Source organism: Dromiciops gliroides, chromosome 4 (genome assembly GCF_019393635.1).
Source record: "Dromiciops gliroides isolate mDroGli1 chromosome 4, mDroGli1.pri, whole genome shotgun sequence".
Lineage (NCBI taxonomy): Eukaryota > Metazoa > Chordata > Mammalia > Microbiotheria > Microbiotheriidae > Dromiciops > Dromiciops gliroides.
In genome coordinates this window covers 374,183,121-374,208,957 of record NC_057864.1, presented here as the reverse complement: position 1 = coordinate 374,208,957, position 25,837 = coordinate 374,183,121, and the positions used below count along the sequence as shown (strand labels likewise).

Below are 25,837 nucleotides of genomic sequence, written 5' to 3'. Positions count from 1 at the left end.
TAATAGTTAAGCCATTTATTGGGATATTTAGTATCAATAGCCTTAGTCATTTTACATGAAAAATATGACACAAAAATAAAATGTGTCACTTTCAATTTGACCAAATGATTCCTTTTATTTTACAGTGATTAGATCTTAGCATAGATTGTAAGAAATGCCATAATTCATGTAGGAAACAAACCAAATTCATAAATGTGGGAAATTTCATATGCACAATGGGATCAAATAACTAACCAAAATTTCTATATGCTATCCTGAATTAATTCCTGATCACTAAGAAAGTTTAAAATCCTAACAATATAAAGAATTATGTCCAAATGTTGTCAACAGTTAATTTATTGTGCGTTGGACAGGTTCTTAGCCTTCTGTGTTTTAGCAGGAGAGTACTTCCTAAGGTGGGATCATAAGACAAGTCGGATTATAGATCTTCACAGTTTCATCCCAAGCACAGTCAGCTACCTAGAAAACACAAAAGTTTAAGTTAGCAGAAACGTTTATGTAGATACATTTATTTAGATATTTTGGAATGGTGGCAAAACAGAGACCATTTCTGGTACCTATTTTGTCAACAGCATTACCTTTGAATATAAAGAACAAAGATATTTTAAATTAAAAACAAGTTTTCCCCTCCCCACATAAATTTCAGATACACAAAATGCAATTGTCTACACAGATGTATACAAGTTCTACCAAACAGCTCTAATCTATTAGAGTTCAAACAATTGACTCATAATGCAGCATTTCTAAAGCAGCTCCTATGTGTCAAGCACTAGGTTAGGTGCGAGGGATACAAGGACAAACAAGAAGCCCTAATAAAGAAATGATCCATGACCAGGTGCTTACCCAGATTGCCAAGAAAGTGTAGTTCAGTGGCTAACTTAATGATTTAACTTCATCTCAATTGTGGCAAAGCCTAGTTTTCCTGTTTCTATGTGTCTAATCTAAGACATGGCATATAAAGGAACAAAACATGCCTTGTTTCCTATACAGTTGGTTGGGCAGAAATGCTATGAAAGCCAGATGGCTTTCATTGTTTACCTTTCTGTTATCTATTCACAAAGCCAAATAAATACCTTTAGAATTTGCTTCTGCATTTTTTGGTCCTACGGCTTTGATGGAAAATATACATTCTGTATTGTAGTTAGGATAACCTTCATTTTCCTAACACCATCTTTGAACCAATGCATCTTCTTCTAATGCCTCATATTATGTGTACTTAAAACTACAGTCATCTGTGCTTTATGCTCACTCTACAAAATAAAAACTTTATCTCCTCTCTCTTCTAATATATCTTATTGTACTCACAGTCCAAAGCTTATGATGTTTAGTTAATGTTGTCACCATGTTTAATGTGTTACATAAAATATATGTGAGTTATATATTATAGGTATTATTTTTATATTAAATTAAATGTTACAACATATTATATCATATTTTACTATATGCAAAACATATGCACTGTACTGTTTCTGGAGTATTTTATCTTCAACAAGAAATAGTGTCATACTTACAGGTATTGATGCTGCACTCAGCGAGTGTAGACGAGCAGAATCAAGAGAACTTTGTACACAGTATCTACAACATTGTGTGATGATCAACTGTGATGGACTTAGCTTTTCTAAGCAACACAATGATCCAAGACAATGCCAAAAGACTCATGATAGAAAATGCTCTCCACATTCAGAAAAAGAACCATGGAGTCTGAATGCAGACTGAAGCATACTATTTTCACTTTTGTTGCTGCTTTTTTGTTATTGTTCTTGTTTATTCTTTCTTGTTTTTTTTCCCTTTTGCTCTGATTCTTCTCTTACAACATGACTAATGTGGAAATATGTTTAACATAATTGTAATGTATAAAGTACATCAAATTGCTTGCTGTTCTTGAGAGGGTGGAGGGAAGGGAGGGTGGGAGAAAAATATGGAACTCAAAAAAAAATTCTTTACATATAATTGGAAAAATAATTAAAATAAATACAATTTTTTAAATAATTTTTTAAAAAAAGTAGTATCATAAAAATTGAAAGTTACATGGGAGATCTCCCAGCTGTGACAAATCCTATCATTTCCCTCTTACAACTTCAGAAATAAAAACCTCATTTAATTTAATCAAAATACATTAAGTTGGGAGGAATGTGATATTAAACTAGTAGCTTCTGCCAATTATAAAATCTAAACCTCGGATATCATCCATGTCAATATTCTTATTTTAATAAAGGAAATTAAGGCCCAGGTGAGTTAAATTTCAATAAAATATAAAACAGACTCAGAGGCAAGACTCAGATCTCTTGAGTCCCTGACTAGTTGCCTTTATTCTTTAAAAAAAAAAAAAAGGTGGGGAAAGGTCTTTTGAAAAAGACAAATTGGCACCTGCCATTTAGAGAACTTAGCATAACCTATTTTACTAACCACAAGCCACAGAAATCACAACTACTTATCCCTGTGTTTTATGTTCATTTTTCTTGTCCTTTCCCTATAAGTGTGACATTAATTATTGTTATATTACTAAGGAGATGAGAAACTGAGGGATAGTATATAAACTATCTATCCAAGATTACTCAGAAATTCAAGTCTCTGATTCCCATTTCAGTGCCTTGTACAAAATGAATTTTTGTTTGCTGAATGAATGAATTCAATAGTCCATCTGCCAGCTAATTATATACAAAAATTCAATAATTAGGTAAATCTGTTAACATCCATAAATAAATCCCTTGTAACATATTACTATGAGTGGACCATTCAAAGCAAATGCAAATAACCAACAAAATTTAGCAGGGTTTCAGTACAATTTTTTTGAATGGTCCTACAACTTTCTCATGAGAAAAAAGAAACTACCTGTAATCAAACTGAACCAAAAATCTCTTAGCTGGGTCACATCTAGCTTTGGCTAAAGGCTTTAGAAGGGAGGAAGGGAAGAAAGGAGCTTAAGTGACTTGGATGAAGAAATGAAAAAGAATGACCTCTCTCTAAACAAACCAGTTTTTTCCTACATTAATTGTTCCCACTTTTTTTTTCTTTTTTTTTTTTGCGCAGGGCAATGAGGGTTAAGTGACTTGCCCAGGGTCACATAGCTAGTAAGTGTCAAGTGTCTGAGGCCACCTAGCTGCCCCCAAATTGTTCCCAGTCTTGATCCCAAGTCTGAGAGAATGCCTGATGTCAGTGCCTGAACTGAACAGATTATAGCAGCTGAACAATAAATATCATTCTAGGTTTTCTGGCATCTAAGGTGAAAAGGGAAGAATACTGGATTACAAAGTTGCTTTCTGAAAAAAGTATAAATAGCTATTTGCAGCAACCATGTTTTTCTTGCAAGTGATAGTAAGTAGTAATTTATTATATGGATCTCTGTAAGGGCTTTGAATGACTTCAGTGAACCATATCTCAAAACCTATAAAAAAAAACCAACTAATTTATTTGAAAGACAGGGGGAAAAGCAGTTCAACAAAATTAACCACACAGAACTGAGTCTAACAAGATATGCAAAATTCTATGGCCGGGCAGCTAGGTGGCGCAGTGGATAAGGCATCGGCCCTGGATTCAGGAGGACCTGAGTTCAAATCCGAACTCAGACACTTAACACACACTTACTAGCTGTGTGACTCTGCGCAAGTCACTTAACCCCAATTGCCTCACACCCCCCCCCCCAAAAAAAATTCTATGGCCATAGTTCCTTGAGTTCTATAAAGAAGGGAGGGAAGTTTATTTTCCTATTTTGGGGAGGGCCAGGTCAGGCTCTATTTATAATAAAAGATACAGAAACAGGGGCAGCTAGGTGGCGCAGTGGATAGAGCACCGGCCCTGGAGTCAGGAGTACCTGAGTTCAAATCCGGCCTCAGACACTTAACACACACTTACTAGCTGTGTGACCCTGGGCAAGTCACTTAACCCCAATTGCCTCACTAAAAAAGAAAAAAAGAAAAAACTAAAATATATGGCCAACCATACTTAATACCAACACTGGAGGAAGTACGCTTTTTAAATTAATTTGAGTAAATTGTTTAGCAAGGAATGGGACCTACAATTCAAATAAGATTCCTTTAATCTGTTATCTAATTGAAAATAAATCAAATATTCATTAAGTTCTAAATAGTTCTGATAGTAATATATGGATTCTCCTGGGGCCTTATTCAATCTTGCCTGGTTAATCGAACACTTTGGTGTAAATGGAATGATTGGCTTCTGACTGGATGAATCATTTGGATTTACATAATATTGACAAACATTCACAAGGTTATAGAGACTGCTGAATTGCTGGTTGTAATTTCTCTTATTTAAGGCATATTGTGCTTCTCTATTTTCTAACATTTCAAGACCAAACATTGAGTCATATTGAGTCATATTGAGTCATAATGCCATAAGAGTCAAAAAGGCTCTTAAGAGTCTGAGAAGCTATGAAGAATGTATTACATGTACTAGCTGTGTGACCCTGGGCAAGCCACTCAACCCTCTTTGCCTCAGTTCCTTGTCTGTAAAATGAGCTGGAGAAGGAAATGGCAAACCATTCCAGTATCTTTGCCGAGGAAACCCCAAATGGGGTCACAAAGAGACATGACTGAAAAATGACTCAACAACAACAAAATGGGCAAAGCACTATGCTAAGGGCTGGAGATACCCAAAAAACAAAAAAACAAACAAACAACAACAACAACAACAACAAAAAAAAACCAGTCCGTGCTCTCAAGAAGCTCACATTCTTATGGAATGTAAAAAATATTAACTATAACTGCTAATCTGAAAAATTATAACTGGGCCATAAGTCCTGCTGCGGTCACCATTCAGTGTAAAAATATTTAAACTGGGGACCTAATCTGTGAACTCTTGGCTGGCTATCTGACTGTTTTTAATTTAACATGGGTCGTTTATAAATTCCCCCACTGCTTCTCCCAAATTCATAAGCAAAAGATTAGGAAGCCTCTTACAATTGAACTAAATGCCAGGGTTTATTTATGAGAATAAAAGTAAGAGATAAGGGTAAAGAAATGAAAAGTATACGACCTGAAACCTTGGCCAAAGCGGACTCACTCTCTCTTTTAACTTTCTCTCCTGCTGCCTGAAATCTCCACCCACTGTGTGGGTCTGGCTGGCTGGCTGCTGCTGCCACTGCCCCCCCTCTCCCTGCTTGCCACTTGTGCTTTCTCATCTCCTCCTCACCATCAGCCACCCCTTTCACTGTCAGCTGCACCTATAACTTTCTTAGCATCCCCCTACATCTCCTTTCTCCATAGCCTCTTGCTCTTCTAACTTCTCTTTCTGTAGCAAGCCCCTGCTTCACTGCAGCGACCCCCCCTTGCATCTTCCCTATGTTCCAAAAGCCCCCCCCCTTTCACTACCTCTGCTCCTGAATATAAACCCATCTTCTCATCGGACCCTCAGGCTGTACCGCACCCACACCAAGCTAATTTGCTGGCCGCTTTCAGGGCAGGTGTCCAAGAATGGCAGAGGCACTAAGCCTTCATGCCATCCACACCTGGAGCTGAGGCTGGGCGAAGGAAGCTGGCGTTTGTGTGAGGCTTACGTGTGTATCCCCACTGAGCAGGCTTGGGCTCCTGAGGCCTCCACAGTTTCAGGAGATATGTTGCACTGGGGGAGGGGCGGCCCGAGGCTAATTTTAGTGCTTACAGGAAGGAGACAACACATATGTAAGGTTTCTGCTACAATTCAGAAATGAAAGTCCCATGATCCTAAGGGTATAGCAGCAAAAGCAGATATTAATTACTTTTCTTTAATGTCATTTCCAAAGACAAAATAATATCAGTTTCCAATGTTGAACCATCTGACAGTGCTAAGGCCTCTGGTGGCAAGAACTTTCATGTCTGGGTTGTTTGGTGCCATGCAGCAGTGGCTGCATTTCCACAAGGCTTGTTTTCCACAGTATTTACTGAGGGCATTGGCCTAGAAGCATTGCTAGTCCCAAGGCTCTTGGGTGGGCCCTGGGGTATTTCCTTCAGGATCTTCTTAAATAGACTAGCTGATCTCTAAGGTTTGTTTTGGTTTTTTGCCCCCCCCAGTTCTAAACTTATGATATTAGGACAATATAGTTCATTATGTTTATTCTAATTTTGTGACTATAGAGGCAACTTTGAAGACCAATAAATGTTTATGAATGTTTTCGTATACAAAGCATCCCCAAGAGTTGTTTTAGGAGAGTGTAATGAATAAAATGAAATCCTCACCTTTAAGGCCTTTATAATCTAGTTAGGGAGATATGATATAAATACCAATAAGTCATTTGCCTTATAACTTTTAGAGTTTACAAAGTACTTTCAGATAGCAGCCAAGAAATCAATATGGATACTATGAGAAAAGCCTTGTGTGCAAAAATGGGCAGGTGATAGTCTTTCACTATACCATTTGCTATTTATATAGCAAAAATTGGAATGCTATGAGCACCATTCTGTATAAAAATAGGGAGGTGATAGCTCCATCTTCTTTTCTTTTCTTTTCTTTTTTTGTGGGGGCAATGAAGGCTAAGTGACTTTCCCAGGGTCACACAGCTAGCTAATAAGTGTCAAGTGTCTGAGGCCAGATTTGAACTCAGGTCCTCCTGAATCCAGGGCCTGTGCTTTATCCACTGAGCCACTTAGCTGCCCTCTTCTTTTATTTTTAATCATAAAAGTATTTTATTATTTTCCAGTTACATGTAAAGATAGTTTTCAACATTTGTTTTCATAGGATTTTTAGTTCCAAATTTTTCTCCTTCCCTCCCCAAGACAGAAAGCAATCTGATATAGGTTATATATATATATATATATATATATATATATATACACACACACACACACAAAATCACATTAAACATATTTCTGCATTAGTCATATTATGAAAGAAGGAAAAACCTCAAAAAAGAAAAAAAAAACAGCCAAAATGTAGAAACAGTATGGTTCAATCTGCATTTAGAATCCACAGTTCTTTTTTCTGGATGTTGAGAACATGTTCTATCATGAGTTCTTTGAAATTGTTTTGGATCATTGCACTGCTGAGAAGAGCCAAGTCTATCATAGTTGATCATCACACAATGTTGCAGTTACTGTGTACAATGTTCTCCTGGTTCTGTTCATCTCACTCAGAATCAGTTCATGTAAGTCCTTCCAGGTTTCTCTGAACTCCTCCTGCTCACTGTTTCTTATAGCACAATAGTATTCCATTACATTCATATACCACAACTTGTTCAGCCATTCCCTAATTAATGGGCATTCCCTTGATTTCCAATTCTTTGCCACCACAAAGAGGATAGCTCCATCTTCTTTATCTCTTTAGACCATATGTGGAATGCTCATACCCTGATGGATGCCATGTTTTCAGTAGAACAGGCGTCAAAATTAACTACAAAAAAGGTGGTTGTGATGGGATGACAAGATGGCACAGGTGAGGAAGGGGGAAAATATCCTTAGGGAAATGGAGATAGTTTAGAATATCCAATGTGGAGAGCACATTAGGGAATCAACAAAAGATGGATAAAAGAATTGCTAAGTGGGAATGAGGATCTTGTTGAATTTAGATGACATTTAAGTTCTAGTGAAAGTCAGCAATGCTCTGTGGTCCAGAATGGAAAAAATGGGGGTGAAACATGATTGGTATGTCCCCCGTTGGAAACATGGAATGGTAGGGAGGGACCAAGTTATAAGGAGCTTTAAATGCCAAAGGCCAGGGGCAGTTAGGTAGCACACTGGATAAAGCACTGGCCCTGGATTCAGGAAGACCTGAGTTCAAATCCAGACTCAGACACTTCACACTTAACTAGCTGTGTGACCCTCGGCAAGTCACTTAACCCTCATTGCCCCCACAAAAACAAACAAAACAAAACAGAATGAAGTTTTGGGGCAGCTAGATGGAGCAGTGGATAGAGCACTGGCCCTGGAGTCAGGAGGACCTGAGTTCAAATCCGGCCTTGGACACTTGGCACTTGCTGGCTGTGTGACCCTAGGCAAGTCACTTAACCCCAATTGCCTCACCAAAAAAAAAAATATTTTTTTAATTAAAAAATGCCAGAGGCCTTTATATTTGAGCCTGGTGGTAATAGAGAACCACTGGAATTCACTACATAGGAGAATAGGAAGAGGGGAAATGACATAGTCAAAGCCACATTTAGGGAACTGCTTTGGCAGTTGAGTGGAGGCTGGAGAGGAGAGACAGGGTAACCAATTAAGAGGCTAATACAATAGTCCAGGTGAGAGCCAATGATGGCCTGCACTAGGGTGGTGGCAAATGTGAGTAGAGAGAAGGGAACATTGTAAAGATAGCAACAAGAAGAAATAGCAGTGGATTTAGATAAGTGTGGTGAGAGTGAGGGGTTGAGGATGGCAGTGAGGCTGTGAGCCTGGGTGACCAGAAAGATGGTCATACTCTGGGCTGTAACAAAAAAGTTTAAAGGAGGGAAGAGTTTGGGGGTACTTGAGATGCCTACCATACAACTGTGGCTAGAGTGACAATGGAAATGTGTCAGTGGGTCTAAGGGCCCTCAGAGGTACATTTCTTGAAGTACTTTCAGGAAATAAAAGAATATAAGCATGTATAAGTGTTTTTCATACAGCAGGGTTAGGGAACCAAGGCCAGAGGGGTTTTTTTCTTCTGAAAGGTCATAGAGCTAGTAATATTTTTTGTAGAAGTTTTAGGGGGGAAAATCTAGAGACATTTGATATGTCTAAAGTTTGATATATCTAAAGTTCAGTACCAACTGAATAAGCTTAAACAGAGAAATTTCAATATCAAAATGAAGCCTGAATCCATGATATATAGATGACAAAACAAGAATAGAAGTTTGGGGCTCTATGCCCAGAAACAGGCCATAGCACTGCTTCCCAGAAGATCCCGAGATTTCTAATGTCTGCACTCTAGTCCTCTTCCTCCTCCCTTTTCTGGAGTTCAGACTCTGTTGCTGGGGCCCGAGGCTCTGACAGATGAGTTTTTACCTTATCTTGCCTATAACCAGCCACTTCCCAGCCATTTCCTCCCTCCTTTCGAAGTCCAGCTCCTCTTCATATGTTGTTTTTCCTTAGTAGAGTGTAAACTCCTTGAGAAGAGGGGTTGTTTTTGTATACCCAGGACTTAGCACACCTCTGGGCACCAAGTAAGTATTTAATAATTCATTCAATCACTTTCTAGCTCACCATACTGTATTATTTTAAAATACCAACTGGAATTTACTAAAACTAAAATGACCAAACAGCACAAATGCAGTAGTTTTATTCATTCCTATTTAACAGCATGAACCAGAAATGTGGCAGGGGTTGATGATGACCACAGGCTGCCACAGACAACCAGGGAGCTTGTTTTTTTCACCAGCTACTGGACATTAGGAGAATTGATGCTTTTGGAACTGGGAGTAAAGTGCATGAAAGCCACCATCTGTTACAGTCAATTTCCCCACTTTGGAGCTATCACAAGGATCCATTCATGAAATTGCTCCTGGGTTCCCAAATCAAAACTTCCAAGTTCAGGACCTATTGCATTGGCATACAGGAACTTTGTTTCTAAAAGAGACTAGACAGAGATATAGATAATGATAGGGATAGGGACTAAACCCGTGATTTCACTGATTGGAAATTTCCAGGTGAAAAAATTCCCCTTCCCAATGCAGTCTTAAGAGAGTTGTCTAGAGTGCTGGGAAGCTTATTAACATGCCCAGGGGTCACCCAGCTAGCATATATCAAGGGCAAGACTTAAACCCAAGTTCAATTGGCTCTGAAGCCGGTTCTCTATAGAACTATACCATATCTTCCATGAACAGCTTACCTCAATTTGAAAGAGCTACCTAGCAAAAGTAAATATGCTTTTCTCTAATAATAAAAAAATTCAACTGAAGGGCATCTATGATTATATCAAAGCCACTGTCAAGTCACTGCATTTTCAAAATGCAGTTCATTGCATTTTCTCATTTGTTGCACTGGTAAGTAAAAATATTATTTCAATCTGCCACTGAGAATCTTTTGAATTCAGAATTGTCATGTTTTTGCAAGAAAAATAAACTTGTGTGCAAACATTTACATAAAACCTCAACAATATCTGAAATAGCATTTGCTTTTCTTTTAATTTCTAACATTTGTTGTAAAAACATGAATCCCACAGTTCTACTTGAGACTTCTGACATTCTCTTTATGATTCATTTGTTATATGCTGATGGTATTTCATGGCATTCATGCAATCTGTGCTATAAACTGCTTTGCCAGTCATCACTGTGCTTTTATAATGACATGGTTTTGCATATTCTTAAATGGAAACATTCTTTATACATCTTATATTTTTTTGAATGAAGACTTTTTAAGCTTTTAGCTCTCAAGAAAGTAAAAAGGAAAATGTGAACCTAAAAAAAACCCCCAAACAAACAAGCAAAACATGCCCCAGTAGGCAATGCCTCCTGATAAGTAGGAATCTAATTTAAGAAAGGCTTTGAGAAGACAATTCAGACTTCCACTTTTGTAGTTGAGCAGCTATAGTTACAAAGTCAGACATGTAGTAGTTATGGAGCATCCACTACATGAATACAGCATTTAGTGTTACAAAGCCGAGATAAAATCCTAGTCTTTGATGGTAGCATATACTTTATTTCTCAGATGTAATTCTGAAATTTATAAAGATCTTTAAATGTGTTAGAATGAAAAAATATTTTAGGGGAGAAAAGACACAGGGGGTTGATTTTTCATAATCCATGGCTTATATGCTTAATTGAGTCTTTAAATGAGTTAATCATATTTTTTTAAACAGTCCTTGTTATGGTTCTGCCTAAAGGATACTATGGTTCCCTTTCATTAGAATGTGTTTTTGATAGTCTTTTTTAACATCACTATCATTTCCCAGTAACTACAAACCCCCATCTCCACCCCTAATAGAATAAATAAGTCTCAGGTAAGCAAAACAAAACATATTAGCCAAGTCTAAAAATGGATGTCTCACACTGTACCTCTATTGAGGTAGTATACCTATCAATCAGGCTTAGTTTCTTAAAGAATATTGCCAACATAGACTCAAATTTATGTAACACTTAAAGGTTCAATAAGACACTGTTAATCTGGACTTCCACTTATAATATGTATGGCGGTCAGATTTTCCTTCATATATCACTAGATAAAACAAAGGGGAAAGGAAAAGGAACAAGTTTCTATTAAACGCCTACTATGTGCCAGGCAATATGCTCAGTGCTTTACAATGATCTCATTTGATCCTCAAAACAACCCTGTAAGGTAGGTGCTAGATGGAAAAGTAAATACACAGAAACTTCACAGGGCTAGTTCCAGAGGAAAGAGTCAAATACTAGGCTGCTAGCATTATTACTTTGCATATTATGTCCTAATCTTTTCCACAAATCAATGTCTGTATTTCTTTTGTTTGTTTTTTCCCTTTTTTTAAATGGACTTTAATTTTTTTTAAGTCTTTAGGGCTACAAATTACAGAGGAAGCAGATCATTGGAAACCTATGAGATATATTATATCTACATATGAAAACATACAGTTCACAAGACTATCAGCTATAATGCTCTTCCTAATAAGGCTATTATACTTTAGCTTCAAATTATATTACACTTCATTCCCTCAAGGTATACTTTAAAATTTTTAATACAAAATTCTTGACTCTTAATGGCATATGCCAAGATAGCGAGTATTTCATTGACGTCTTGGTGATACTGTTTACAACTCTGGTGAAGAGTTAAGAACACCTTATTTCAAAGTATGTTCACTTAAAATATCATTTTCCTGCCACAAAATGTGGCCAAAAATGAGGCAACAATCAATCGCCCACTCATCTCCTAATGGTTATGCTATGTACATAGACAAATTATCACCAAAGATAAATTTCAAAAGTAAGTCACAAGAATAAAAAGATTGAGAGCTAGAAAGGTATCTTTTTGGCCTATGAAAAGGAGAAAATGGTAACAGGGTAGATATTAGGCAGATGCTTAAGTCATCCCTTTATATGCTAAAGAATGATGTGTCTGTATTTCTTAACCAGTACCAATGTTTTGATGATTAATGCTTTGCAGTTTATTTTGAGATTGGATACTACTAGGCCCCCTCCCTCTCCACTCTTTTTTTATTATTTCCTTTGAGAATCGTTATTTTTTGTTCCTTGATATAAATTTTGTTATTATTTTTAAATTTTTTTTAATAAAGTGATCCTTTGTAGTTTGATTGGCATGGCAATGAGTAAGTAAATTAACTTAGGTAGCATTGTCATTTTTATTATATTAGATTGGCCTACCCATTAATAATATTTCTCCAATTACTTAGACCTGTTTTTATCATGTATAGAGTGTTTTAAAGTTGTGCTCATACAGTTTCTGTGTGTGTTGGCAGATAGATTACAAGTATTTCATATTTTCTATGGTTATTTTAAATGGAATTTCTTTCTATCTCTTCCTGCAGGATTTTGTTAGTAATATATAGAAATGCTGATTTTTGTGGGTTTATTTTATATCCTGAAACTGTACTGAAATTGTGTTTCAATTAGTTTTTTACTTGACTGTAAGTAAGCCAAAACATCTGTGAAAAGCAGCAATTTTGGGGGCAGCTAGGTGGTGCAGTGGATAAAGCACCAGCCCTGGATTCAGGAGTACCTGAGTTCAAATCCGGCCTCAGACACTCGACACTTACTAGCTGTGTGACCCTGGGCAAGTCACCTAACCCCCACAGAACTGCAAAAAAAAAGTAATACTTTTGTTTCTTTTTTGGTCTATTGTTATTCCTTCTATTTCTTTTTCTTCCCTTATTGTTATAGCTAGAATTTCTAGTACAAAAGTGAATGATAATGGTGATAATGGACATTGTTGCTTTACCCCTGATCTTATTATAAAGTCCTCTATTTTTTTTTTTACAGATGATGCTTGCTCTTGGTTTTAGACATCACTTATCATAGTAAGGAAAAATTCATTTATTTCTGTTTTCTAATTTTTTTAAGGAATAAAAGTTGGGTTTTGTCATAAGTTGTTTCTGTTTTTATTGATATAATCATATGACCTGTTATTCTTGCTATTAATATGGTCAATTAAATTTGTAGTTTTCTGAATAGTAAATCAACACTGCATTCCTGGTTAAAATCCAGCCTAGTCATAGTATATAAGTGAAATTTGTTGCTGTAATCTTCTTGATAATATTTTATTAAATATTTTTATCAGTACTTAGAAGGGATATTGAAAACCATAAAATAAAAGAAAAAGTTTTCTTTCTCTATTCTCACTCTTCCAGTTTTGGTGTCAAGTCCATATCTGTACCATAGAATGAATTTGGCAGGACTCCATCTTTTCACAAGTAAATCCAAATGGTCCTAGGGTTTTAATCTTTGGAAGTTCACTTATGGCTTGCTCATTGTCTTTTTCTAAGATTAGGCAAAATCCTCTTTCTTGTTCAAATAAGCTGAAAATTTAATATTTTTGTAAACATTTATCAATTTTATTTAGATTGTCAGTTTTATTGGTATATTACGAGGTAAAATAGTTCACAATAATTTCTTTTATTTCTTTGTGAATTCACCATTTGTATTTTTGATACTGGTAACTTGGTTTTCTTCTTTCTTCATTTTAAACCAAGTTATTTAATGGCCTCTGTATTTTTTCAGCTTTAAAAAAACCCCACATAGCTTTATTAATTCAATGGTGATGTTTCTGTTTTGTTGTTACTTTCAATTTTACTTTGATTTTCAGAATTTCTATTTTGGTGTTTAATTGGCAGCTTTTCATTTGTTGGTTTTCTGGGTTTTGTTTTTAAAGTTCCATTCGTAATTTATTGATCTGCTCCTTCTTTTGTTGATGCAAGTATTTAGATATGTACATTTTATCTAAGGATTGTTTCAGCTATATTCCCCAAATCCTGCATATTATAACACTGTTATTAGCTTTAATTCAATTATTGGTTCAAAGGATATATACATTTTAGTCACTTTATTTGCATAACTCCAAATTGCTTTCCAAAATGGCTGTATCAGTTCAGTTTCACTAAGAATGTGTGTGTTGGGGGGGGGCAGCTAGGTGGTACAGTGGATAAAGCACAAGCCCTGGATTCAGAAGTACCTGAGTTCATATCTGGCCTCAGACACTTGACACTTACTAGCTGTGTGACCCTAGGCAAGTCACTTAACCCCCATTGCCCTGCAAAAAAAAAAAAAAAAAGAATGTGTGTGTGCCTATCATTTCATAATCTCTCCAACATCTAGATTTTTGCCAATTTGCAGGGTGTAAGGTGAAACCACAAGGTTGTTTTTAATTTGCATGTCTCTTATTAACGAATTATAGCATTCTTTTAGATGGTTACAAATACTTTGCAATTCTTTTGACAACTGCATATTCATATCCTTTGACCATGTATCTATTTGGCAATAGTTATTAGTAATATATTTTTATATCTATATGGACAAAGACATATAGATATGTTTATATCTATGTGACAATATATACCTATCTGCATTTATATACCTATCAGTATCTGTTATCACTTTGCAGTGGAAACATTCCTGGAAAATGGTGCAAAAGTAAAAAATGTCAGCGGTGATACAATGAACCTATAGGAAATAGGAGGTTAGGTTCCTGCAACCACCCAAAATTGTAACCTTTTGCTGGAAATTGCTGAAAATACACTTTACTGCATATAATTCTTTATAACAAAAGATGAATTCTGATAATGTGCACTTTTCCTAATAAAATAATCATGAAATAACTTATAAAATGCAGAGGAAAAGAGACACAACACCAGACAGGTTGGGAGGGATAGGGGCTGTTAGGTCAGAAGATCCCTGAAGTAAAAAAGGGAAAGGGGTGATCTGTCATCACTAATTTCCTTTCAGCTCTGTGGATAACTATGTCCCAATGAAAAGCACATGCCACCACCTCATTTACTCACTGAGAAAAATCAAACTGATTCTGATTCCATTTTGTAATTGATTCTATTCTTTATCACCCCTAATATGCTGTAAAATTTCCTGTCATGTTTGTCTCTGAGTTAAGTTCAGAAGTTCATCTTTCCTCTCTAATCAGTCATCCCTAAATCACCTTAATTCAAAGAAATATATTGTCTCTACACATCTTAGTATCCATGTATAATTAAGGGAAATCTGCTCTCTCTCTAACAAGCCTTGAAAAATACAGGTGGGGGCAGCTAGGTGGTGCAGTGGATACAGCACCAGCCCTGGAGTCAGGAGTACCTGAGTTCAAATCCGGCCTCAGACACTTGACACTTACTAGCTGTGTGACCCTGGGCAAGTCACTTAACCCCAACTGCCTCACCAAAAAAAAAAAAAAAAAGAAAAATATAGGTGGGTGCCAGAAAGTTTATCTCTTCAATGCTGCGGTTCTTCAAGAAAGTATCTCTATGACTTTAACTAATCATGCAGGTGGACACCACCAATGAACTTTCCATAGCAACAAGACAGAAGGAGGGGTTGTTGCTTGTCCTGCATTCCTTACTTCTTTCCAATCATATTGTTTTCCATCATCTATAGTACTTCAGACTTTGTAACCAATCATATTGTTTTATGTTTCCTGTTATTTGTTGTCTTGTACTTCTCAAAACTTTATGAAAGCCCCATCTCATGGTCTTTTAACTTACTGAGGAGTTGAGAGACCCCTTTTATTGCTAATTGCTAGTCTTACCAATAAATTGAATGTGCTCAGAACTTTGTGCATCATTTTACCTTAATTTCAATTGCAACATCACAAACGTAGCTGCTTTTTCCATTCTTCCAATTTCCTCATTGCACACTTGACAGGTTATATTAGCACTTTCTGGAGTGGATTCATGAGCACTTTTACAAATACTTTCCTTCTTTTTCTGGGATATAACAAAATCATTGAATCAATAATATCAAATTCATGGCTGACAGTAGCTGAAGACATTCTGGAAGAAATTTAACTAACATTTATTTTCTCACCAAGCCACAGCATTGACTTGGTGTGCTTGGCCTTAGAGCCCAAAGGATATGCATTATGCATAGTTGTAACACAAAACTTGAATTTTAAAGACAAACAATAAAAATATGCGATGGGGGGGGCGGAGGCAAGATGGCAGAAGAAAGGCTGTGACTCTCCTGGCTTTGGACAACCTGTCCACATACCTCCAAAAATAATGTGATAAAACACTCTTGGAGCAGCATAACCCACATAAGAACAGAGTGAGACTCTTTTCCAGCCAAAGACAGCTTAATTAGGTGACTGGGATCACCTCCTGTTTGGGCCAAGAGAGAAGCATAGCACATTGAGCAGGACCGCCCTCGAGCAGGCAGCGCCTCCACCCAAAGCCTCAGGATCTTCAGCTGCTTCTTCTGAAGCTCGGCTTGAGGACTGGTAAGGGGGTCCAGAGGTTGGGGGGAATAGCTGTGGTCTCTGCTGGAACTGGGGCCGGGAGCCCACATTCTGAACCAGCAAGCAAAGTTGAAGGACAGCCACTCAGTGATGGAGAGACAGAGGTACACCAAGCTTCAGACCATAGAGAATCAGATTTCAGTCAGACTTCTGTTTCCAGGTCAAAGAGAAAGTGGGCCTTGGTTACTCACAGGCCAGGCAGACTGAGAAAAAGCCCAATCACCCCCTGGTCCAACCTGTAGCTCGGGAACAGTGTGTCCTGGAAGCAATGCTACACTTTAAGAAGGAGTTAAAAGCCAAGAAATAGGGGATCAAGATGAGTAAGCAGAAAAAACAGCAGACCATTGAAAGCTGCTTTGGGAGCAAGCTAGACCATAATATACCCTCAGAAGAAGATAATAACAAAGTTAAAGCTCCTGCATGCAAAGCTTCAAAAAAAAAAATATATGAATTGGTCTCAGGCCTTGGAACTGCTCAAATGGGACTTTGAAGAGAAAGTAGGATAGAATAGAAGGAAGATTTAGAGAGGTGGAGGAAAGAATGGAAAGAAAAATGAGAGTGATGCAGGAAAGTCATGAGAAAAAAGCTAACAGCTTGAAAAGCCAAACGGAAACGGAAATTAAAAAGATCTTTGAAGAAAATAATTGCCTAAGAATTAGGATTGAACAAATGGAAGCTAGTGACTTTATGAGAAACCAAACACAGTAAAGCAAATACAAATGAATAAAATATAGAGGGCAATATGAAATATCTCCTTGGAAAAACAGCTGACCTGGAAAATAGATCCAGGAGAGATAATGTGAAAATCATTGGACTACCTGAAAACCATGACCAAAATAAGAGGTTAAATACCATCCTCCAAGAGAGTGTCAGGGAAAATTGCCCTGATATTCTAGAAGCAGAAGGTAAAATAGACATTGAAAGAATCCACTGATCACCTCCTGAAAGAGATCCCAAAAGGAAAACTTCCAGGAATATTATAGCCAAATTCCAGAGATCCCAGGTCAAGGAGAAAATATTCTAAGCAGCTATAAAGAAGGAATTCAAATACTGTGGAGCCACAGTCAGGATAACACAAGATCTATCAGCTTCTACATTAAAGGACCAGAGGGCATGGAATATGATATTCTGGTGGGCAAAGGAACTGGGACTAAAACCTAAAATTACTTACCCAGCAAAACTAAGTCTAATCTTTCAGGGGGAAAAATGGGACTTCAATGAAAAAGAGGACTTTCAGGCCTTTGTGATGGAAAGACCTGAACTAAATAGAAAATTTGACTTTCAAATACAAGACTCTAGAGAAGCATAAAAAGGTAAACAGGAAAAAGAAAGCATGAGGAACATTAAAAGGGTAAACTGTTTACATTCTTACATGAGAAGATAAAACTTCCAACTCATAAGAACTTTCTCAGTATTAGGGCAGCTGAAAGGAATATACTTATAGGGCACAGGTATGAATTGAATATGAAGGGATGATATATATATAAGGCATTTACCCTTGTTTTTTGTAGGGCAGGCAGGGTAGCTTGGCTTATATCTGGGGCTGGATTTGGGCTCAGGGCCTCCTGGGTTCAGGGCTGGTGCTTTGTCCACTATGTCACCCAGCTGACCCATGATGACATCTTCAAAATAAAGTTATGGGATAAGAGGAATGCACTGGAAGAAAGGAAAAGGTAGAGGTGGAAGGGTGTAAAGTAACTCAAATAAAAGAAACAAGAAAAAGCTTATAGAATGGAGAGGAAAATGGGGAAGGAGTGGGGGAGTGAGTAAGCCTTACTTTCATCAGAATTGGCTCAAACAGGGAGTAACATAAACACTCAAGTGGGTATAGTAAAATGTTTTGCCCTATGGGAAAGTGGGAGGGGAAGGGGAAGGGGAAAAAGTGGGGAGAGGAGAAGGAAGGGAGGGCAGAAAAAAGCAAAATACTTGAGGAAGGATAGAGTGAAAGATAAAAAATAAGAGTAAATATCAAGGGGAGGGGATAGGATGAAGGGCAATACAGTTAGCAATAATAACTGTGAAAGAAATGATGAGCAAGATGCTATTAGAAGGATGTATGAAAGGGGCAGCTAGGTGCACAGTGGATGGAGTACCGGCCCTGGAGTCAGGAGTACCTGAGTTCAGGTTCGGCCTCAGACACTTGACACTTACTAGCTGTGCGACCCTGGGCAAGTCACTTAACCCCAACTGCCTCACTAAAAAAAAAAAAAGGATGTATGAAAAATGCAAACCATCAACAGAGAAAGAACAAATGGTATTTGAATATAGATTGAAGTATAATTTTATTTCTTAGTTCCTTTTGCTAAAGTTATTCTATTTTCTTTCACAACTTGAGTAATGTTTGGCATAATTGCACATGTATGACTTATATTGAATTACTTGATTCCATAGGGAGGGTTGAGGAGGGAGGGAGGAAGAAAATTTAGAACAGAAAGTTAAAAAATAAAATCAATGTGAAGAAATGATGAGCAGAAGGATTTCAGAGAATCCTGGAAGAACTTACATGAACTGATACTGAGTGAGATGAGCAGAACCAGGAGAACATTGAACACAGTATCAACAACATTGTGTGTTGATCAACTGTGATAGACTCGAATCTTCTCAGCAATACAATGGTCCAAAATAGTTCCAAAGGACTCATGATGGAAAATGCTCTCCAAATCCAAAAAAAAAAAGAACCATGGAATCTAGATGCAGATTGAACCATACTATTTCTACTTTTTATGTTCTCCTTTTTTGAGGTTTTGCCCTTTTGCTCTGATTCTTCTTTCACAACATGACTAATGCAGAAATATGTTTAATGTGATTGTATATATATAACCTATATCAGACTGCTTGCTGTCTTGAGAAGGGGGGAGGGAGGGGAAGGAGTGAGAAAGATTTGAAACTAGAAATCTTACAGAAACAAATGTTAAAAACTATCTCTACAAGTAACTAGAAAATTATAAAATACTATATTAAAGAAAAAAAAGAAAATATGCAATGATGTACAGGGAGCTCTCTACGGTTGTAGGGTAAATAAGACAAGCAATGTGCTTAGTAGGATACAAGCCACTTCACCAACTTGCACCCATTGTATCTTCTCCTTTTTTTCTCAACTGAGCATGGCTGGGAATGTGTATAGTTGCCAATGCAAAAATGAAAATTAGGTCACTAATAAAATCACATGAATGTTTGAAGTTAAAAAATTAAATGCATGAATGTTGAGGATTGTGTATATCTATATTTATACATACACATATATGCATACATATATAAACATACATATACACACATATACACAAATTGTTTAAATATCTTGGATACTAAACCCTTATCAGAAAAATCTGATGCAAATTTGTTTCCCCATATCAACCACTTCATTTCTTAACCTAGGTGCATTAATTTGTCTGTACTGAAGTTTTTCAGCTTTAAATAAAGTTATTTATTTTATCATTTTTAACTGCCTCTAACTCTTCTTTTATTGAAGATAAATCTAATACCCATAGTTATGAGAGGTATATGATCTATTTCACTTCTAATTTTTATTATATAATCATTTCTTTAGAAGCTCTTAATTGTATATAATATTATGGTCTATAAAACATGATTTTAATATCTGCTTGGGAAGTTTTGTGCATTGACACATGGGTCAGTTTTTATAAAGGTGCCATAAAGAGCTGAGAAATAAATAGATACATTCCCTTTTTAAATTTTTTTTAATTAAAAAAAAATTTTTTAATTAATTTATTTTGCAGGGCAATGAGGGTTAAGTGACTTGCCTAGGGTCACACAGCTAGTAAGTGTCAAGTATCTGAGGCCAGATTTGAACTCAGGTCCTCCTGAATACAAGGCTGGTGCTTTATCCACCACACCACCTAGCTACTCCCAATATACTCTCTTCTAATACTATTCAATGATTACCTGTGGCCTATCACATCTAATTTTTCTAAAATTCTATCTAAGTCCTGTGAGTGAGATTTTCCCCATCCCTTAGTTATAAGAGATTTACTATAGTTTTAAGTGATTTGATTAAAATAATAATCAATATATTAACAAAAAAATTGTGATTCATATAGATTGCATAAGGTTAGAAGGTCAAGTCTTTTCCCATATTTCTCAATTTTCCTATGACATAGTGTGGTTGATCTTGTGATACCTGCATTAGGAAATATCACAGGGTCTGGTGGTGGTCAGCAATACTGTTCACACTGCTGTCCACTGGCCTACCAATGATCCACCCTATTGATATCAAAATGCTGATCCACTGTTATTTCTCAAGAATATGTTCTAATTTTAGAAAATGTTTGAAAGGGTATATAAACTCGCGTATTTTGTTCTTCTGGGTCTTTCAGGCCCAAAGCCTGGATGACCGGTTTTGTTGAGGGACTGGCCCTCTCTCAATAAACCTATTTGCTTCAGCCTGGAAACTTTGTTATTTTCATTCTTCCGTCGGACTTAAAATTTTTTCACGACAGTCCTTTATTTCTTTTTGTTTATGTTTTGAGTTAGACTTATCTAGGTCTTAGAGGGGGTAAATTTAGGTCCTCTACTATTGTAGTTTTACTGTCTATTTCTCCCTTGAACTCATTTAACTTTTAAGTATTTAGATGCTATGCCATTAAGTGCACATATGTTTTAATAGTGATATTAATTGTCTATGGTATCTTTTAGCAAAATGTAGTTTGCCTATTTATCTTTTAATTAAGTTTATTCTTGTTTTTCCTTCATCTGAGATCATTATTGCTACCCACCCCCTTTTAAACTTCAGTTGTAGCATAATAGATTTGCTCCAGCCCCTTCTTTTAATTCTGTGCATCTTTCTGTTTCAAGTGCATACCCTGTAAACAAGATACTCTTTGGATTCCACTTTCCAATCCATTTTGCTATTCTCTTCCATTTTATTGGTAAGTTCATAAATTATTATTCATTTCCATATATCCTATTTTCTTATATTTCTTTCTCTTTTTTTTCTTGTCTCTTCCCCAAAGCAAGGAGAGAAGTGAGTTCAGCACCACCGCTCTTGGTTTGGTGTAATCTTCTTCTGCTCTGTTGCCCCTCTTCTCTTTCTTCTCCTAGAGCCCAATAATAAATTTATGGCCCAGTTTTTCTTTTCCTTTAACCCCCTAAGACTTGTCACTTCCTTAATCTAAATTCCTTCTTTCTCCCTTTCCCTTTCCCCTACTATTTCCCTGTTGAGTGACTTGTATTTCTATGCCCAACTGAGTGTGTATATTCTTCCCTCCTTGACCGGTTCAGATGAGATAGAAGTTCAAGTGTTGCCCCTTCTACCCCATCTTTTCCTCCATATTTGTACAGATTTCAATTTGCACATCCAAATCACATGCAATAATTTCCCCCATCTTTCCTTTCTTTTCCCCCTGCCCCCAGTGTATTCCTTTTCCTCTTCTTTTCTATTTTTCTCTTAAAATCATAAAAACAGAACTACTTCCAGGCTGTTTTCTATTTGGACATCCTCTATGATCCTTGATAATGATAGAAGTGTAAGGGAACATGTGTATCATCTCTTCATATGAGAATGTGAATAGTTTATCCTTGTTTAGTCCCTTATGATTGCTCCCTCATGTTTATCTTTTTATGTTCCTCTTGATTACTGTGTTGGCACTTCAAAATTTCTATGCAGGTCTGGTCTTTTCATCATAAATGCTTGGAAGTTCTTTATTTCAATGAAGTTCCATTTTCCCCCTGTAGGATTATGCTCAGTTTTCCTAGGTAAGTTATTCTTGTTTGTAATCCTATACTTTTTACATTGTGTAATACTATACTCTAAGCAATACATTCCATAATAGTGGTGGTTTCAGAGTTCTGCATGATCTTGATTGTGGTTCATTGGTATTTGAATTCTTTCCTTTGGATTGCTTACAGCATTTTTTTCTTTGACCTGGGAGATCTGGATTTTGACTATAGCATTACTGGGAATCTTTATTTTTGTATTTGTTTAAGGAAGTTTCCAGTGTATTCTATTTTCACTTTGCCTCCTGGTTTTAAGAGAAATGGACAGTTTTGTTTTATTATTTCTTGAATTATGGTGTGTATGCTCTATTTTTAGGTTATGGCTTTGTAACAGTCCAATGATTCTTGGATTTTTCTCTCCTCTGTTTTCTAGGTCAGTTGTTTTTGCTATGAGATACCTTATGCTTTCTTCTATTTTTTTAGATCTTTAATTATTATTTCTTGATATTTCATGGAATCTTTAGACCCACTGTAATTTTCAGGGAATTGTAAAGTTTGAGTAAAGGTTTTGGGGGGGTTTTGTCTTTACAAGCTGTTAATTCTCTTTGCAATACTTTCTTCTTTATCTCTCATTTCTTCTGACTATTTTTTTCCTATAGTGACCTGACTTAATTTTAAAACTCAAGTTTGGCTCTTTAAAAAACAAACAACTCTTTTCCATGCTGTTTCTACTTCTGTTTGTCTTAGATCCCTGACATGGAACTGGTTAGTGAACAAGAGAATTCCCACATGATACCAGTTCTTGAATCCTGCACAAGTCTGGGGACCCCTTGAATAGATCTGTAATATCTTCTTGCCTTGGTGCACAGTTTCATGCTCCAGTCCAGTTCCCACTCCCACATACTTCTTTATATATCTCTGAATGCTGACCTGGGCTGGAAATTTGACTTGCTGTGATTTTTTTCCCTTTGATTTCTCAATGAGAACTCAGTTTGGCATATTTTTTTGGATCTTTGTGAAAGACTCAAGTGTACTTCTTCCTTCTCCTTTGCCATCTTGGCTCTGCCTCTTCCTATAATTCCCTTCTGATGCTACATTGTGATATGAAGGTAACCTGTAATTCTCAAAGGGTATACCAAGTGGAATGAAAGTTCTGGTACATCTTGCAAACCTGGAAAGGGACTGTGAGCCTCTTATTTGAGGCTTATCCTAGCTAACTTCAGAGTGACTCATCATCAGGGAGTTAGCCAGCTGATGAACTTTTTGAACTGTAAGAATTCATGAGGTTGTCTACCTAGTTGTGGAGAGATTATGATTTATAGTGGTTGACTGGGTACCCAAACTTATGAAACCATAGATTCCTTTCATTTTTCCACTATTTCAAACTTTCTTCCAAATGATGGGTAAAAATCCCATTTTTTAATTCATGGATACATCCAACTATTTACTGTTTTGCTAGAATCTTCCTGAAGGCATGACAACTACCTGGCAGTTGTCAATAATGACAGACACCCCAACCTGTACCTCCTTAAGATAATTTAATACCTCAGGGAACAGAGGAAAATATAAATATGTCACATCCATTACCTGAGTAGGGCTATGTAGACTTAAATCTAGCCCACAGGTAAACTCTGTATGATGCTCCACTGTTTCCAGGAGAGGGTCAGGCTTTGAAAAGTTCCAGAATCTGTTGATAGAAACAAAAAATTATTCAAGTAGCTAAATTCATTTTTAAAAATTACTCTGATGATTATGGATTATTAACAATAAGGATAAATGTTTCAAATACCTAATATGAAGACAAGTACAAATTAAGACAATTCTGAGTTATAACCACTAAATTGCCAAAGATAATATATGGGGGGAAAAAAAGCCGAAACTAGCTTGGCTGTGAAGACACTATAGCTGTGAACAGTTCCAAACAATCTGAATATCAGCTCGAGGTTTCACAAGTGAAATAACCAGCCTGGGTGTGCTAGAACAGTTCCATAGCTCCTATTACTAGGGAGGCTGAGTCTTGTGGTTCTATTGAGCTGCAGTGAACTTCTGCTTCCTGTCCACATTAAGTTTGGCATTAATATGGTAAGTGTCTGAGAGCAGGAGGGCCACCAGGTAAGACGGGCAAAGTAGCCAGGTCAGAAATGAGGCAGGTCAAAGCCCCCATCCTAATTAGAGTGGGACAAAACAGATGAGACTTCAGGCTATGGGCAAGAGAAGACGACTAGTTCCCAAAACAAAACAGTAACCAAACACTCATACTCTTTGACCCTGCGATCTCACTAGCAGGTTTATAATCCACAAAAGTAATGCCAGAAAGAATATTTCAAAAATTTTAGCTGCAAAATACTGGAAACAAAGTAGGTGTCTAACTGAGCGATGAATGGCTATACAAACTGTGGTACAGGAATGCAATGGAATATTACTGAGCTGTAACAAAGAGCAAATGCAAGGAATTCAGAAAAGAGAAGATTTGAACTGTTATAGGGCCTAGCACCCCAGAAGTTCTCTGGGGTACATCAAAGAATCTTCTCCTTGAGAAACTAAACCAAAGGACAGACACACCTAAAGAGATAAGTGGAACCAGATTAGGACTGAGCTAGCTCCTGGACCATCACCCTTTATTCCAGTCTCCCCCACCCCTGGGGAGATAAAATTAGGTGTGGCTGCTGCCTTTGTGGCAGGAAGAGGAGAGAGAGATGGCTTGAGAGATCCGTAGCCACCCCTCACCCAATTCCCCCAGTCACCACCAGTGGGGGATGGTGCGCCCTCAATAGGGGAACTTTCCACAGTCAGGTGATCACCTCATTAGACTACCATTGGACCTCTCTATAAAAGTATCTGCCTGTCTTCTGCTCGAGGAGAATGGTATCTCAGAGCCATGCTCTGTGCCATGCCTTCTCCCCATGAGAAGAAGTCCAAGGATTTCTCTCTTGGTTTCTCTTCCCTAGCCCCTAAATAAACTATTATCTTATTCTATTGGATTTGTGTGCAAGAGGGTGTAATTCTTTAAAGAGGAATTCCTAAGGATCCAAACCCCTACCCCTTTCCCAAATCCTCTAACCCATTTTCCCCACAACGTAATGAACTGATGCAGAACAAGAAAGCAGAAACAATATACAAAGTGATTACAATAACATAAATGAAAAAAACTGAGACATTAAAATTCAGAATATATACAATGACTAATTTTTATTCCAGAAAAGTGATAATGAAATACCCTTCCTCCTTTCATCAGACAAGTGTGTGTGTGTGTGGGGGGGGCTTCTAGGCAAAAATTGTTATATATGTTGTCAGACACAGGAACTGTATTCGTTTGCTTTATTTAACTGTGCTTTTTAAATGTATAAATAAGCACATTGTGTGGCACATATAGTAAGCACTTAATACTCTATGAAATGATTTGGGGGTGACTTAAGTAGGAAGGGACTATTAGAAAGGAACAGTGTAATGATGTAAACAACAATTATCAAGAAAACATTTTTTAAAAGAATAGAGTACTGGACTTGAAGTGAGGACAACCAGATTTCAAATCTTGCCTCAGACACTTATTAGCAAGTCACTTAATCTTTCTCATTCTCAGTGTCTCCATCTGTGAAAATAGGGATAATAATAGCACCTACCTCATAGGATTGTTGTAAGGATCAAATAAGGTAATATGAGTTAAAAAGAAAAAGAAAATATCTATTTCTGGTAGCAAATATTCTATTAAAACAAGCTCAATACCTTTGAAATAGATAGATCTGGTTTGATCTACAGAAAAAGCTAATTAAGAAAAAAGACTTCTGTTAACTGAGATGAAATCATACTACAGAATTTCAGACATTAGACTGTAGAGAGATCATCTAGTCAGTCGATAAGCATTTATTAAGTACCTACTGTGTGCTAAG

At 36.9% G+C, this 25,837-nt stretch overlaps 1 protein-coding gene across 1 annotated transcript in view; it reads right to left on the bottom strand.

Moving 5' to 3' along the window:
* PEX7 (peroxisomal biogenesis factor 7) overlaps nt 1-25,837 on the bottom strand; it is a 98,487-nt gene continuing 72,650 nt past the window's right edge. The window contains exons 9-10 of the mRNA XM_044004046.1: nt 23,538-23,637; nt 1-459 (exon numbers count right to left, since the gene is read on the bottom strand). Of these exons, the coding sequence (XP_043859981.1) occupies nt 391-459; nt 23,538-23,637 (169 nt within the window). The 3' untranslated portion in view covers nt 1-390. The remainder of the gene's footprint in view (nt 460-23,537; nt 23,638-25,837) is intronic.